The following is a 14,338-nucleotide window of genomic DNA, read 5'->3' as shown; positions in this document are numbered from 1 at the left end:
AAACAAGGCAAATGTGGTATACTATTGCATGTGGTTTTTCAAAAGGGGAGGGATAAGAATATGTTAATCTGGGTCTCCCCTGATGGCTCAGTGGTAAAGAATCCACCTGCCCATGCAGGTTAGATCGCTGGTCCTGGAGGGCCCCACATGCCTCAGAGCTGCTAAGCCCATCACCCCAACTACTGAGCCCGTGGTTTAGGGCCCGGGAGCCACAGCTACTGAAACTGTGTGCCCGAGAGCCCCCGCTCTGCAACGAGACAAGCCACTGCAGTGAGAAGCCCGCACCGCAACCAGGAGAAAGCCCAGGTAGCAACAATGAGCCAGCAGAGCCAAAAATCAATCAAATAAATAAACAAAATTATTTTTTAAAGATGCTAATATGTATTTGCATCACCTGGGAGTTTTCCTGTTTCTTTGTGTTTTTCTTTTTTCCCAAGACTGTGTCAAAGATGCAGACAGAAGAGGAAATGGATTTGAAGCCTACATAGTGAAAAGTATTGGAGTTGGCCACCCCTGGGCCTCTACCTTCCTCCACCTTCTTTTTGTAAATAAAGTTTTATTAGAACACAGTAAGCCCATTGGCTTCCATACTGCCTAGGGTGGCTTCCAGGCTGTAACTGTAAAACTGAGTAGTTACAACAGAGACCATGGGTCCTCAAAGCCTAAGACACCTTCCAACTCATCCTTTACAGAAGACATCTTCAGACCCCTCGCGTGGGAATGATATCAAGGATTCTGCAGCTTCCTCTGGTCTGGCTTCTAATCCTAACCAAAGAACCTTGGGAAATTCTCTTCCCATCAAGATGAGTTTCCATTACTATATAATGGAAAATAGAAAGACGTGTCTCCCCTTCATTAAGGAAAGTCCATGACCTGCACACACTGCTGTATTTAAAATGGATAACCGACAAGGCCCGTATGATACATGCAACTCTGCTCAGTGTCATGTGGCAGCCTGGACTGGAGGGGAGTTTGGGGGCGAATGGATACATGGAAATGTGTGACTGAGTTCCTCCACTGTTGGCCTGAAACTATCACAACACTGTTAATCAGCTATACCCTAATACAAAATAAAAAGCTAAAAAAAGGAAAGTCTGTGAAATAGTGGACTGAAGACAGAGCAGCCATGTGCCGTCATAAAGGAATTAAATGAATAAGTCCATTTACCAGTGGTAGCTGGCCTGAGTTTGGCTCCACGCCCCACGCTTTGTAACCATGTGACCAACAGAGAAGGACAAATTAACCTCCCGGAAACTCAGCTTCCTCTTCTGTAAAATGGGAACAATCACAGAACCTAGTGTCTAATCAGCCACAGCCCTATCCTTTAATTTAGCAGGAAATAACCTATGAAGTATGATTAGTCCAGAAACCAGCATGCAGGGCGAGGCTCATATATGTTAATTATTACTTTGGAAAGCATTTAGTTGAGCTCAAAGTAACCCCACTTTTGAACCCAAGCTTTACATTTTACAAAAGGTGTCTCAGCATAGGCAGCCACAAAACTCAGTGAGAACCGGGATGTGAACATGGTTGTAAAATACAGTGTCAACCGTGCAAACGAAAAGGTTTTTCACATCCATCCACAGCCAGTCCAGGACAGATCACGCCAGGCTAGGCTATACGGCAGGGGAGTCTGCTTCCAACAAGGAGGTCTTGTTGACTTGAAAGTTTTGGCCAAAAAAGAGGGTGATAATTGTGGCAACACAAGAACACAAGCATAGCTGGCCCCCTTCCAAGCAGACGAGGCTCTAACCACTCCACGCGAGTTAGCCCGCTCCATCCTCAGCCCAGTGCCACGACACTAGTCCTAGGGCCGCTGGTTTCTAAAGCTGGGGACCTGGAGCATGACGAGGTTGAAGGATTCACCAGTGGTCATGGAGCAGCAGTGCGGCAGCCAGGGCCTGAACCTAGGCAGTCTGGTCCCTTAGCCACTAAGCTGGGGCAGAGCCGCTGGGCAACGGGCTTCAGGGGCAGCTTTAGAGCTGCAGGATGTCAGAGGCAGAGGTGCTTAGAGGAACTCTGGTCCAGTGCCCCTCTTGTTACAAATGAGATTAGTGAGGGCAGAAAGGCCAGAGGTGGGCGAGGCGCCTTAGCCCTTGCCAGCCAAGCTGGGGCCTGAACGAGAACCTCCTGGCCTTTTGTATTGGACAAGGTGACCTGTGGAAACCACGAGCAGTGGACGTGTGTGTGTGCATATGTGTGCACACGTGTGTGCATGGATGCGTGTTCCTACTGTGCACACATGTATGTCCATAGGTAAGTGGGGATGGGAGGGGCGTGTCCAGGGCTTGTCCACTCACCTCCCCTTTCTCCACCAAAGGCTTCACCTCGGCGAGGTCCACGTCCTGCAGCTCCCGAGACATGTCCTTGCTGTCACGCGCCTGCACAGAGACAGAGGCCAGGGGGTCAGAAATTCCGACTGAGAGGTGTTTCCAGACAGAAGCAAAACTGAGGCCAGGGAGGAAGCCTTCACTCGCCAGACCAGCAGTTTCTACCTCCCGCCCACCACCCCGGCCCCAGTCTTGCCCCTGGGGATGGAGGGAAGTCTGTTTCCTGGGACAGGAAACTGAGGCTTTTGGACAACTCATCAGTCAGTAAAGACTCCGCCTGCAATGTGGAAGACTCGAGTTCAATCCCTGGGTCAGGAAGATCCCCTGGAGGAGGAAATGGCAACCCACTCCAGTATTCTTGCCTGGAGAATCCCACGGACAGAGGAGCCTGACAAGGCTACAGTCCATGCGGTCACGAGAGGTAGACACAACTTAGCCACTAAACCACCCTGGCACTCAAAACCAGGCCCTGACACCCAGGCCAGGCCCACCCACCACACCAAGGACAGATGTTTCTCTCTGCACTTTAGAAGGAGACCCACGTCGCTGCCACATCCTGAAATCAGACAGCCCCAGCTTGACAAGCAGAAGGGGACAGAAGGTCCCGGAGGCCAGCCACGGGGAGCCATGGCGCTAGCTCCCTTCTCCTTCATCCCCACACCAGTGGGATGTCCCCAACAGAGGGACGGCCACAGAGACAGCCCCATGGTCATCTCTGGGCAGGGTACTCTGCTCCCTGCTGGGGTGGGGTGGGGCAAGCAGGGAGGAGAAGGGACTATCTCAAGCCAAGATGACAGGACTGAGCATTTGGGAAGACTTTGAAAGAAAAAAGATCTTCAAGGCACAAAGCACTTGATGAGCCAGAGTGGGGGCAGGAAAGCAGGGGTGGGGGGCAGGAAAGCAGGGGTGGGGGCAGGGGTGGGGGCAGAGATCGGGGTAGGCCAGAAGGGGCCCCCCGGGCTCTGATGCCGGGGCAGCTGCAGGAGAACCGGAGCAAGACGGAGCGGATTCCAGCGGTGGGAATGCCACCGCAACCGGCCGCCCTGGGGCCCGAGGCTTGGGGGATGACAGGCCTTGAGCACACTCCCTCCTGGGGGGCTCAATCAGGGACCTGGAGGCATCAGTATTCCTTCTTAGGGGTGAAGAGTCAAGCGGAGAGACTGAAGCTCCCCCAGCCCAGTAGTGGGGTGAACTGCAATGAACCCAGAAGGAGGGGTAGGTGCTGCGGGCAGAGCTGCAGAGATGGGAGTGAAGGAGTAAGTGATGGGAGACCAGGGACCCCCACCAGGTCACAGACCCAGACCTTCTAAATCGGGAACTGGGTGAAAACCTGCTACTTTTCAGAGCAGGGACCTCGCCCCAAACTCTCCATGGCTCCTCAGATGTAACAGCCAGCCAGAGAGCACAGGTCTCTGAACTTCTCAATTTCAGCTCCTCTGAGGACCCAGGTCCCTGCACCTAGAGGAACCCTCTTTGTAAAACACCTCTCAGGGGTCAGCGGGTGACAGAGCGGGGCCGCCCCGCACGCCACCCGCCCCCCACACCAGCACATGGTACTCCGTGGGCAGATCCCCTGGGACGCTCTGGTCTGGGCCCCCAGTAGATAACCAGCCCCACAAGAATGCCTTTATGCAGCCTCTGGAGTCTAGGCTCCAGAACATTCTGAAAACAAAGTCGGTTTTATATTTGCGAGCATTCCTGGGCAGCTGCCAGCTCGGAGGCAGGAGGCATGAAAAGCCAAGGTCTGCCGGCCTTGCTAACTCAGCGTGTTCACAGTCCCGAGACCCTGGCCGTGAGACACCTCGCCTACACAGGCCGGGGAGCCTTCCAGAGGCTCACGGCTCTGGCAACGCTAAGAGCTTGTCACAGGGGCTCCTTCAGAACCCAGGGGTGAAGTCAGGGTCTCTGTCTATTCCTGGGCCTCCGTCCCCACCTGCCAGCTCCCCAGGACAGGTAGGTAGCCTACCTGGCTCATTCCCTTCCCTCCCTGCAGCTCCTAGCATCACAACAGACAGAATAAACAGACAGATGAACAGCCTTTATGCAGCTTCACAGCAACTGATCACTCAGTTGCGTCTGACTCTGCAATCCCAAGGACTGTCGCCTGCCAGGTTCTCCTGTCCCTGAAATTCTCCAGGCAAGAATACAGGAGCAGGGTGCCACTTCCTCCTCCAGGGGGATCTTCCCAACCCAGGGATCGAACCTGCTTCTCGTGCATCTCCTGCGGTGGCAGGCTGATTCTTTACCACTGCGCCACCTGAGAGGCCCACGTTTGCGTTTACATTCACTCTTACGTGGTTTAGTAAACCACACGAGTGAAATGCCTTGAAAACAGGTCCACGTGTATTTCAGGCTGCAGCTCAGCCCAGTGTGGTCAGGTCTCCTTGGCTGGCTTGACTCCAGTGTGATCCCACTGGAGGATCAGCCTTCACCTGGCCTCTCACCCTCCCTCAGAACCAGAAAGAGTTCAGGTCCAGCCTTCCTGGCTTCCCAAACATGCTCCCGGAGAAATCCCTTTACCCCACACCTTCTTTTCCTCCTACAACTCAGCTTCCCAGACCTCAGGAGACAGTGGCTTGAAAACCAGTGAATCCCCCTTAAACAGTATTTGAGAACTGCTCCTTTTTGGAAGCTGGAGGAGGCCTCAGGGAGCCGCACTCCTCATGTGCTCAGGGCCCTGGGGAGACTCAGAGGGGAGCTCACAGAGGACTATCACAGTGTTTGTGCAGACGAGGGTGTTTCGGTCCCCTCATCTGGGGAGGTCCGGAGACATTCTTGATCAGCACCACTGGGAGATGCTGCTAGCATCCAGCTCATGCAGACCAGGGCGGCTGCTGACCACGCCACGGGGGCACAGGGCACCCACGGCAGAATTATCTGGCCCCAGGAGTGAAGCGGCTGAAACGCCCTGGGCCCAGACCAAGAAGCAGCCAGTGAGAACCCCAGGGCTCTGAAGTCTGCAGGGCGACCAGATAAAGCAGAGGACACTCCAGGTTCTCCTCGTCCCCGGGGGATGGGCGTGGGTAGGAGGTGCGGTTCCCGCAGGCCTGGGGCAGCCTGTGGCTCATAACTGTAACTGGACACGTCCCGACAGGTGAGCTCAGCCAGGACCTCCAGCCAGGTCACTGCCTGCGATTCCCAAGACCACCCAAATGGGCTGTAGAAGGTGCACCTTGAGCCCCGGGCCCCCCACACCCCCCACCCCGCCTCTCTGAGCTAGGGTGCTCTCAGTCCAACTCAGCAGACTTAGGCCCCTTGAGGCCCCTTAACCCCGTCTCTGTTGCATCCATCAATAAACTTTGCAAACTTTTGTCTCAGAAGCTGTGGGTTTAAAGGAAACCTTATAAGGAAGTTCAATATACAAAACTGTTTTTAAGAAGAAAGCTGACATGTTTTAGATAAAGCCAGGGACACCTCGTGTTCCCCCTCCCTATCGTCTGCCCCCCACGAGGCAAGACCAGCCCTCAGAGCCCTTCTGAGCTCCAGGAAGCATGTGCTGTAGGGAGGTTTACTCGGAGGTAGTTTTCTTGCACAGCAATTGTATGCGCCAGACACTGAGTGAATCGAGAAAGGACCTATCACAGCTCTGTGATGAGACCTGACTATGTGACAAGTCAGGCGTACACAGGTGACCTGGTTTCGGTGCCAGGGCTGGTGCCCCCTGCCCTGTCCCCTTCAGGCTCCACTCAGAGGGTGCCCACACCTGGGGTCACCCCCCGCAGCCAACCTGCAGCCCCACTGGGCTCAACAAGCTCTCTCCCTGGGTTTGAGACCAAGCGCCGGATGCCAAGCCTGCCCTTCTCCACCACCTCCTGCAAAGTCCCAGCACAGGATGTAGGGCTGCAGAGGGCCAAGGCAGGGGGCGGAGGGTTGCAGGTGGCAGTCCTGCAGGGGGCCAGGCAGCACCGGGCATGGTGGTGGAAGCCTGGGTGTCTGACTCCCAGCCCCCTACGCCATCCTGTAGGGTGGACTCTGTCTCAGCACAGAGGGAAGCCACTCCACACAGGAAATGAGGTCGGGACAGGTCTCCTGCCAAAACCCCACTCAGTGCACACAGCAGGGTTCCAGGTCACAACGCCAGCTGCCAGACTGATTTATACCACTTCTTCCTTTCCCACCTGCCTGCCCAGAAGGAATTCTGAGAAAATCAATATTGCAGAAGTGAAAGGCAGCCAGGAGTTAGTGGGGAGGTGGGGGGAGATCTGAGGGTCATACCTGAACATTACCATTGATTAGTTCTGTGATCTAACCTCTGAGCCTCAGTCTGCTCATCTGTAAAATGGGCATAACAACTCCTGCTCCCGGCGAGTAGTGGGTGGCCTTCAATGCAACCATGGCACACAGAATCGGGCAAACAGCTGCTTCATTGATCAGTGTACTTCCCTGGTTGCCTCAGAGACCCAGGGCGATCTGTGGGGACACGGTCTGTATTTTAAACATTCTTAATCCCTCAGTGGCCCAGCAAGGATGGGACACAGAAAAAGGTTCAGCAGGTGTCACATGGGTTTCCAGCAATCAGACCCAACGTGCTACCACTCGGGTCAATGAGTAACAAAGGCCCAAGGGGCAGGCGCGGGTTGGGGGGGCAGGCAAATACCTTTCCAGTTCAACGGACCCAGGAGCCAGTCAGCAATGAGCTGGACTCCATGGGTTCCAGCGAAGCCAAGACTGAGATTTGCTTGGAGGAGTGAAGAAGGTGACCTCGGGGACTGGGAAGGCAGCGGGCGAAGGCATCTCAGGCTATGAGGCCACGTGAGAGCTGTTAGTCGGTCACCCTGAGAGCGAGGGGACACACAGCGCCTGGGATTCTCACAAGCCCTGATGGAGCAGCAGGAACGCTGTTTAGGAGCTGGGGCGTGGGAACCCTGCCCCTCCCAGCCACATGACTGTTACCAAGCCATTCATCCCCTCCCTGGGCCTCGGCTTCCCATCTACAAAATATGTGGCAAGTGTTCTACAGACACTGTTGTTCTCGTTTAGTTGCTAAGTCGTGTCCAGCTCTTGTGACCTGCCAGGCTCCTCTGTCCATGGAATTCTTCAGGCAAGAATACTGGAGCAGGTTGCCATTTCCTTCCCCAGAGGATCTTCCTGACCCAGGGATCGAACCTGTGTCTCCTGCGTTGGCAGGTAGACTCTTTACTGCTCAGCCACCTGAGAAGCCCTCTGTGCACATCACATAGTCCCCAAGACCCCGGACGGATGGGAGTCCAGGCAGGAAGGTGCTGCATGCAGACGAAAGGGAGGTGCCCCCGGGGTGCTGTGAGGGCCTCTTGCAGCATGGCTCTGCTCAGGCCATCTGCCCTGGGAACCTGGAGGACGCTCTTCTCCCAGCCTGGACCTCCTCCTCGTCCCTAAGACTGGAGTCCTCCACCAGCTCTGGCATTCCTCCAACAAGCCACCTGGAGGGGGCATCTGCCCTTCCTCTTTGGCAAATTCTGCTGGGCCCCTAAAGCCCCTCCGAGGCGGGGGCGGGGGTGTCTAGCACAGAAACACCCAGAGTGTGCTTGGGGAGCCCCCAGCCTCACCCTCCACAGACACAGACGATGACAGCGACAAGAACTTCACGGTCCCTCCTAGGCTCCAGACTCCATCTCCCCTTTGAGCTTTCCAGTAGCCCTAGAAGGTGGACCCCATCATGTCACCATACAACGGGGAAATGGAGGCACAGAGAGATTAAGAAACAGACCTCAAGTCACCAAGCATCAAGACGGCACAGTTTAAAAAAAACAACGTTAAAGGGGACAGTTGACCATGAACCCAGCTTACTCTAAACAGACACACATCCGAGTGCCCAGCCCCAGGCAGGAGGTTCTAAGGATGGGCCCCGTGCTCCCGGGAGACTTCTCCTGTGTGGATCAGCTGGCAGAGTCATGTGCTTCTCTCCCACCATGCACAGCCCCCTTGAGTCACCACCAGAGGCCCAGGCAGCGGGCAAAGTCCACATCTTAGAACTTCTCCAGTCACAACATGCAGAAGGGATCCGCCATATTCAATACTTGAAAAAAAAGGTTCACTGCATTATTCTATTTGTTCCTGGAGGAGGTCCCTGGGAGAATGTGGATTGGATCACCTCGGCTTACGAATGGGTAATCTGAGGCTCAAACGCCAAGGCCTATGTGACTTCCTAAAGGCCTAGACTCCATCCTTCGCAGTGGGTGCAGGTGGGCAGGGCAGGGGCAGGCAGGGCAGGGGCCGGCAGGGCAGGGGCAGGCAGACCACAGCCTCCCGGAGTCCTCCAGTGAAGCAGAGAGAGGGGAACCAGGAACGACTGTTGATAAGCTTGCATTGATTGGGACTGTCAGCCACTGGCCCAGATTTTGTCCCGTCCAGAACACGCCCGGTTTCCAAGCCACGTGAAAGCAGTGTTTTTTTTTTCCAGTACACTGAGCTCTTTATAGGACAGAATTTAAAAGGCAAGCAGGGGATCAATGGATGCTGCTGATGTTCGCCATAACATCCTCTCCGAGTACAGTCAACTCCAGAAGGTTTGAGAGAATAGTGCCCCGTCTGCATTAACCTCCAGAAAAGTAGCCTTGGGGTGCACCTTGCCTCCCCGCACCTTGCTATGGACATGTCCTTTGGTCCTTTCTTTGCCAAAGAGATTCTGAAATCAAGCTACCAGGCAGTCCCTGTTTTCTGGACCTTCTGAAACCCAAGCCTTCATGGAGGGTGAAGAAGCTGATGGCTTCTCAACGTTTTTCTTATGCAATCAACCTAGTAAACAATATGACAGGACTCACTGGACCTTCTAGAAAGTTCCCCAGGTGAGGGGAAGGAAGGTAGAAAACAGGGCTTTCAAAAGTCTATAAAATGAAAAAAGATGATCAGACAATCAGAATTCCTTCAGGAGGCCCCGGGTGCTTCTGCTTGGAGGCTCAACCTCAGCAGCATCCAACAGGCTGTCTGATATTGAAAGAATAAAAAAGAAATCACTAAAGAGAAGGCACCCCCCAGCTGCATCCATTCCCTGGGTACCAGGCTGGAGACCAAAGGCAACTTCTCTGTCTTGGGCCAGAGCACAGAACTAGCAAGAAAGTCTGGGACACAATAGCAGGAAGAGGGAGGGGCCTGTACGTGGTCTTCACCCCACCCGCTTCTCCACAGCACGACCCAGGACCTTCCTGTTGGTTCTCCGTGCAGGTCTGGGAGCCCAGCCACCTGTCTGGCAGAGAGAAGACCAGACCGTCTACGGGGACGCGCAGGATAACGGAAGTCTAAAGGAGGATGCTGGGTGGGTGAGAGGCTTTTTCTGTGAATCTGCAAGAGAAACACAAGCAGTGCTGGAAGGTCTGTGAGATAATGTATAGAAAGCACACAGAGAGAGCCAGTGATAGCATGGGACGTGGAGGCAGATTCCTCCTACACAACCCTTTGTCCCCGAGACGGGACAATCGCCACACTGAAAGAATCTTTCCCCGAATTGGTCTTGCTGCTCTTACCCTCTGGATGACCTTCCGATCTTTCCTACACAAGAGGGCCCACTGTTATTTCCTTAGTAAATGGAGGTATCCTTTGGACCAACATTGCTTCCCTGGTGGCTCAGACAGTATAGAATCTGCTTGCAATGCAGGAGACCTGAGTTCAATCTCTGGGTCGGGAAGATTCCCCAGAGAAGGGAGTGGCCACCCACTCCAGTATTCTTGCCTGGAGAATTCCATGGACAGAGGAGCCTGGTGGGCTGCAGTCCATGGGGTCACAAAGAGTCAGATGCTACTGAGCAACTATACTACTACTACTTGAACCAATATTAACTGATTGCCTACTAAGTGTACTCTCAGGTCTACAGGAAAAGGGTAATTAAGCAGACACAACCCAGAATGATCCAAGAAGGGCACCCCACCCAGTCGGCCTGCCTGGAGGGGGAAGTCAGGGAGGACTTTCTGGAGAAAGCAGGCAAGTTCAATGACTAACCAGAAGAGAGGAGGAGGGGGAGGGTTCCCAGCTAAGAGAGTCAGAATTATCTACCTCTTCGGAATGACTCTCACACCCTCATTCAGAGAGGGCTGCCCAGAACCTTCTCAAAGCCAATAGGTGGAGTTAGGGGTAAAGATGGGGGAACAGAATGGAGCCCTGTTCTTCCTAAAAAAGGTCCCCATCCACCTCTTTAAGCAGAGCAGTACACGGGCATATCGTTTATATGTACAGAGCTTTCCACAGGTTTAAGGAGGAAAAAAAAAATCTATAAAACAAAAGACGAATCCCCCAGACTGCTAAGCAGTCCCACTTCCTACCATCTCAGTTGGAGGAATGCCTCTACTGGACTGGAAATGCCTGGAGATGGAGCCCGGGTGGGCAGGTCTTCGGTAAATATACGGAATGAAGATCAGGACTGGGTGGAAGAGAGACCTGTGTGTGGATCCACACTCTGTAATCGGGTCTATTCGGCAGCGCCAAGTCAGAGTGCCAGGGTTGCCAGGTCTCGTCTCACAGGGCGTCTGCCCTGGAGCACTGGGGTCTGCACACTCGCTATCAGGGCCCCCCACTCCTCCCGCACACCCCGCTCCAACAAGCCTGGACTGGCACAGCAGGGGTCAAGCGAGTGTCCAGGGAATTGACCTCCGCCAACTCCGCAGCAGAGACCCCCAACCTGCCTGTGTCTGTCTCCAAATTTAAAGAGAAAGAAAGGGCAGGGCTGGGCCCAGACTGAGATCAGGGAGTCAGGAAAGGCTGCCTGAAGTGAAGCCAAGAAACCAAGTCCAGGTTCCAAAGACGGATCGAGGAGGGCCTGGGCAGCCTCGAAGGATAACGCTTCAGGGAATGGTCCATGGTGGCCACGGGTAATGGAGCCCCATCACTTGATTCTGGACAAGCAAGGGACCTGTTCAAGCCTCAGTCTTCTGATCTGAGAAATAGCAAGGATGTCTCCTGTCTCAAAGGAACAAGGAGATGCCTTGAAATCACAAGGCACTTTAACCGAATAAAAGCTACTTACTCCAGACCCTGGAGATAGGAGAAATGTGGCCCTCTTTCTTTTGCTCTCCCTCAGCCATCATTCTGGAGCAAATATCCTCCTCTCTGGCAGTACACTCTAGCCCAATTCAGCCCAGAAAGGGCTGAAACAATGCAGATCCCTCGTGCATCCCAGACCTACCAGGCCTGGAAACCTGCATTTCAGACAAAGTTCCATTATATTTTTATACAATCTGCATAAGCTTAGCTTTCTGTAAAAACTTCAAGAAGCAAAACATGAATCCAGCATTTGCAGGCCTTCCCCAGGTGATGCCTTGAGAATGCCATTTGTGGAAATGATTGACCACAAGTTCCCTCATTGTGGCCTCATGGGCAAGTACCGTCCTCAACTCTTGCCGTAGATTAACTCAATTAACATTTACATGTCCCAGAGAGACAGTACCTGTTATTCCCATTTTTCAGGGGGGGAATCTGAGGCCAGAGCTCTGGCTGGCCTCTCTGCTCTTTTCACTCATGCCTTTTTGCAGTCACCCCAACATGCCATCATGAAAAAAGAACAAAGACTTTCAGGTCTGACACTCTGGGTTCTCAGCCTGCACCTCCCACTTCCAGTCACATAGCCCACAAGCAAGTCCCTTAAACATTCTTGGCCTTGGTTTTCCCATCCATTCAATGGAGCCAAGACAGCACAGGCAGAGCTCTCAGGAGGATGAGAGGGGCTGTGGGATATACCTGCTGATTCCGAGAGAGAGAAAGGTCCTGCCCCTTCCCAGCCCCCCTCTGCCTGAGTCAGGGCCCCTCCCTGCTAGAATCTTAGATGCTGAGTCATCATCCTGGCTTCCCTTCTGAAGCACAGGGCCTTTTGAGTCACGCTTTGGATAGGATTCTCTGGATCCTGGAGGAACTGCAGCTTCAGGCCATCAGAAAAACACAATGAGATCTTTCTTCCCCATCCATGTTGAGGCTGCTTAGGAGATTTTAGTGCACTAAGGGCAGGGGACGTGTGTGTCTAGGGGGCAGGGCGGGGAGGGCTTTGTTCACATCTGGGGTCCAACCTGGACAGCCCAAATCTGGGCCAACACCACTCAGCAGAGCTGCAGCCCTTTCTCACTACGCTGATTCTGCTCCTGTTTCAAGAACTCCTGATTCAGACTGAAAATCAATTGACCCATCAGTTACCCACATTCTGTCTGGAAAGTTTCCCCGCCAGAAACACAGTGAGGATCCAACTCATTTTCTGACAGCAGAAAATACATCTCTCAAGACTTGAGACCCCTGTTCACCACCTTCCATCACAGCCAGGAAACTCAGGCTGACTTCCAGGTTTGGCTCCTTCTCGGCAAGTCATTCCCTGCCTTTGGGTCTCAGTTTCCATCTGTAAACTGGGCAGAAGTTGGACCAGGAACTTGTGTGAATTTTTAATTTCTCCAAATTATTAAACCAACAGATAGCAAGCCTGGATTTGCTTCTCAGGAAAAGAGACCCCAAAAGATCCTCCAAGGTCTCCTTGGAAAGCGTAGTCACATGCTATCACCAAAAATTTAACTGCCTGAGGGATCACAGAGGAATGGGGCCATTCAGTTGATTCAGTGTCTGTATTTGATCTCCTCCCAAGGGCCTGGCCCTGGGCCAGGTGCCAGGTGCCAAAGCGAGGCAGGGAACGCCTTCCTTCTCGCTCTGAGAGGAGTTGACAATGATGAGAGACAAGGTGCCACAAAGCTACTAAGTCCCGAGTCTGGGGATATCTGGCTTCGCTCCTGACTCCAGAGCACTGTCCCTTTAAAGGTATCCTATCACTTCCTGACCACCCCTGTACCCCCTCCTCCCCTGACCCCCACCCTGGCCTACCCCAACAGTTACCACTACAGAGGGCTGGGGTCTGCACCCTTGTCTGCATTTCTGCCCTGGCTGGGGAACCCCTTGAAGCCAGGTGCGGGGGGTTGCACTCTCTGTACCTTGCTTATTTCAGTTCACCTTTGTGAAACTCAGTCAAGATTCCAGCATTTCTATCCAGGAGGAAGCTGGGCTGGAAGGTCTGCCTTGGGACTGCATTTTTCATGGCAAGAACACACTGTGTTTCTTTAGGAGGTGAAGTATGGCTGATGGCTAAAGCCCTCCTGCCTGGCCACTGGCTGAACTCTCTCTGAATCTTTCATCTTTCCCAGTAACTCAAAGGAACCAAACAAACTCAAGTGCCCAGGATATTTGGGAAGAAGAGATGGTCTGGGCACAAGACAATCGCGCCCTCCCCAACTAGGTTTGCCTCCCTCACCAGCTGCCCGGCACCTCCCCCGTCCAAGCCACAAGTCGGTGCTGCCCCAGACCTAGAGGGATGTCTCACAGCAGAGGCGACAGACGGGCGAGTGGGGGAGGTGGGGCGGAGTAAGGCAAATAGCCACTAAATCCCAGCTTCAGCCACTAATGTGACCCAAGCGGTGACAGCGCGTTTCCCCCGGAGCCCCCCACGGTGCACACGCCCTGCCCCCGGCTGAATCCCAGACCGCGGCGGATCTCCCAGGAAGGGCCGAGAAAACCCAGCTGTTCTCCTCCCCCCGGAGGGCAGGAGAGGGAAGGGAAGCTGGGGAGAGTGGGCGGAGGCGAAAATGACGCCACTCGAAGCCCCAGCCAGCGCAGAGCGGCCAGATGCCACACGACCCCTGTGGTCCAGGCCACCGCTTGCGCGCCGCCACAGCGCCCACCCTGGGCCACCTCGGGGGGCGCACCCTGCCCAGCGACGCTCGCCAACCCTCGCTCCCGCGCGTGTCGCACGCGCTGGAACACTAGGACCCTTCCCCAACACACACACGCGCGCGCGAGCGCGCCCGCGCGCGCACACACACACAAGCGTGCTCCACCCCGACTTCCAGGCTGAATGGGCCCCCGCCCCTCAGACACACACTGGTTGAGGGCAGAGTCTGGGAAGCAGACACACCCACGTCCCCTTCTCGAGCCTCGTCCCTAGCGCCGCTCACCCCTAGCCATCTCCTTTCTACAGGCGCACTCAATCCTTCCTTCCCCAGACACCCCACTCCAGGGACACACCCCACCTCCACCCTCAAACACACACACTCCTGGTCTCGCCTCCTCCCACGTCCAGC

The 14,338-nt window shown here is 54.4% G+C and overlaps 1 protein-coding gene across 4 annotated transcripts in view; it reads right to left on the bottom strand.

The window, feature by feature from the left end:
* The window catches only part of NDRG1 (N-myc downstream regulated 1), a 56,607-nt gene that overhangs the window by 41,572 nt on the left and 697 nt on the right, over window positions 1–14,338 (bottom strand). Inside the window, exons 1-4 of one of the 4 annotated variants that reach the window (XM_069599830.1) lie at window positions 10,562–11,785; window positions 7,856–7,946; window positions 6,928–7,148; window positions 2,301–2,381 (exon numbers count right to left, since the gene is read on the bottom strand). In XM_069599830.1, coding sequence (XP_069455931.1) covers window positions 2,301–2,363 — 63 coding nt within the window. In that variant the 5' untranslated portion in view covers window positions 2,364–2,381; window positions 6,928–7,148; window positions 7,856–7,946; window positions 10,562–11,785. Of the gene's footprint in view, window positions 1–2,300; window positions 2,382–6,545; window positions 6,790–6,927; window positions 7,149–7,855; window positions 7,947–10,561; window positions 11,786–14,338 lie in introns of those variants that run through there. The other 3 variants (XM_069599828.1, XM_069599829.1, XM_069599827.1) reach the window with 3 other exon arrangements.

This window comes from Ovis canadensis, chromosome 9 (assembly GCF_042477335.2).
Source record: "Ovis canadensis isolate MfBH-ARS-UI-01 breed Bighorn chromosome 9, ARS-UI_OviCan_v2, whole genome shotgun sequence".
Taxonomy (NCBI): domain Eukaryota; kingdom Metazoa; phylum Chordata; class Mammalia; order Artiodactyla; family Bovidae; genus Ovis; species Ovis canadensis.
The sequence above is the reverse complement of the archived record's forward strand: the minus strand, read 5'-3'. Positions and strand labels throughout refer to the sequence as shown.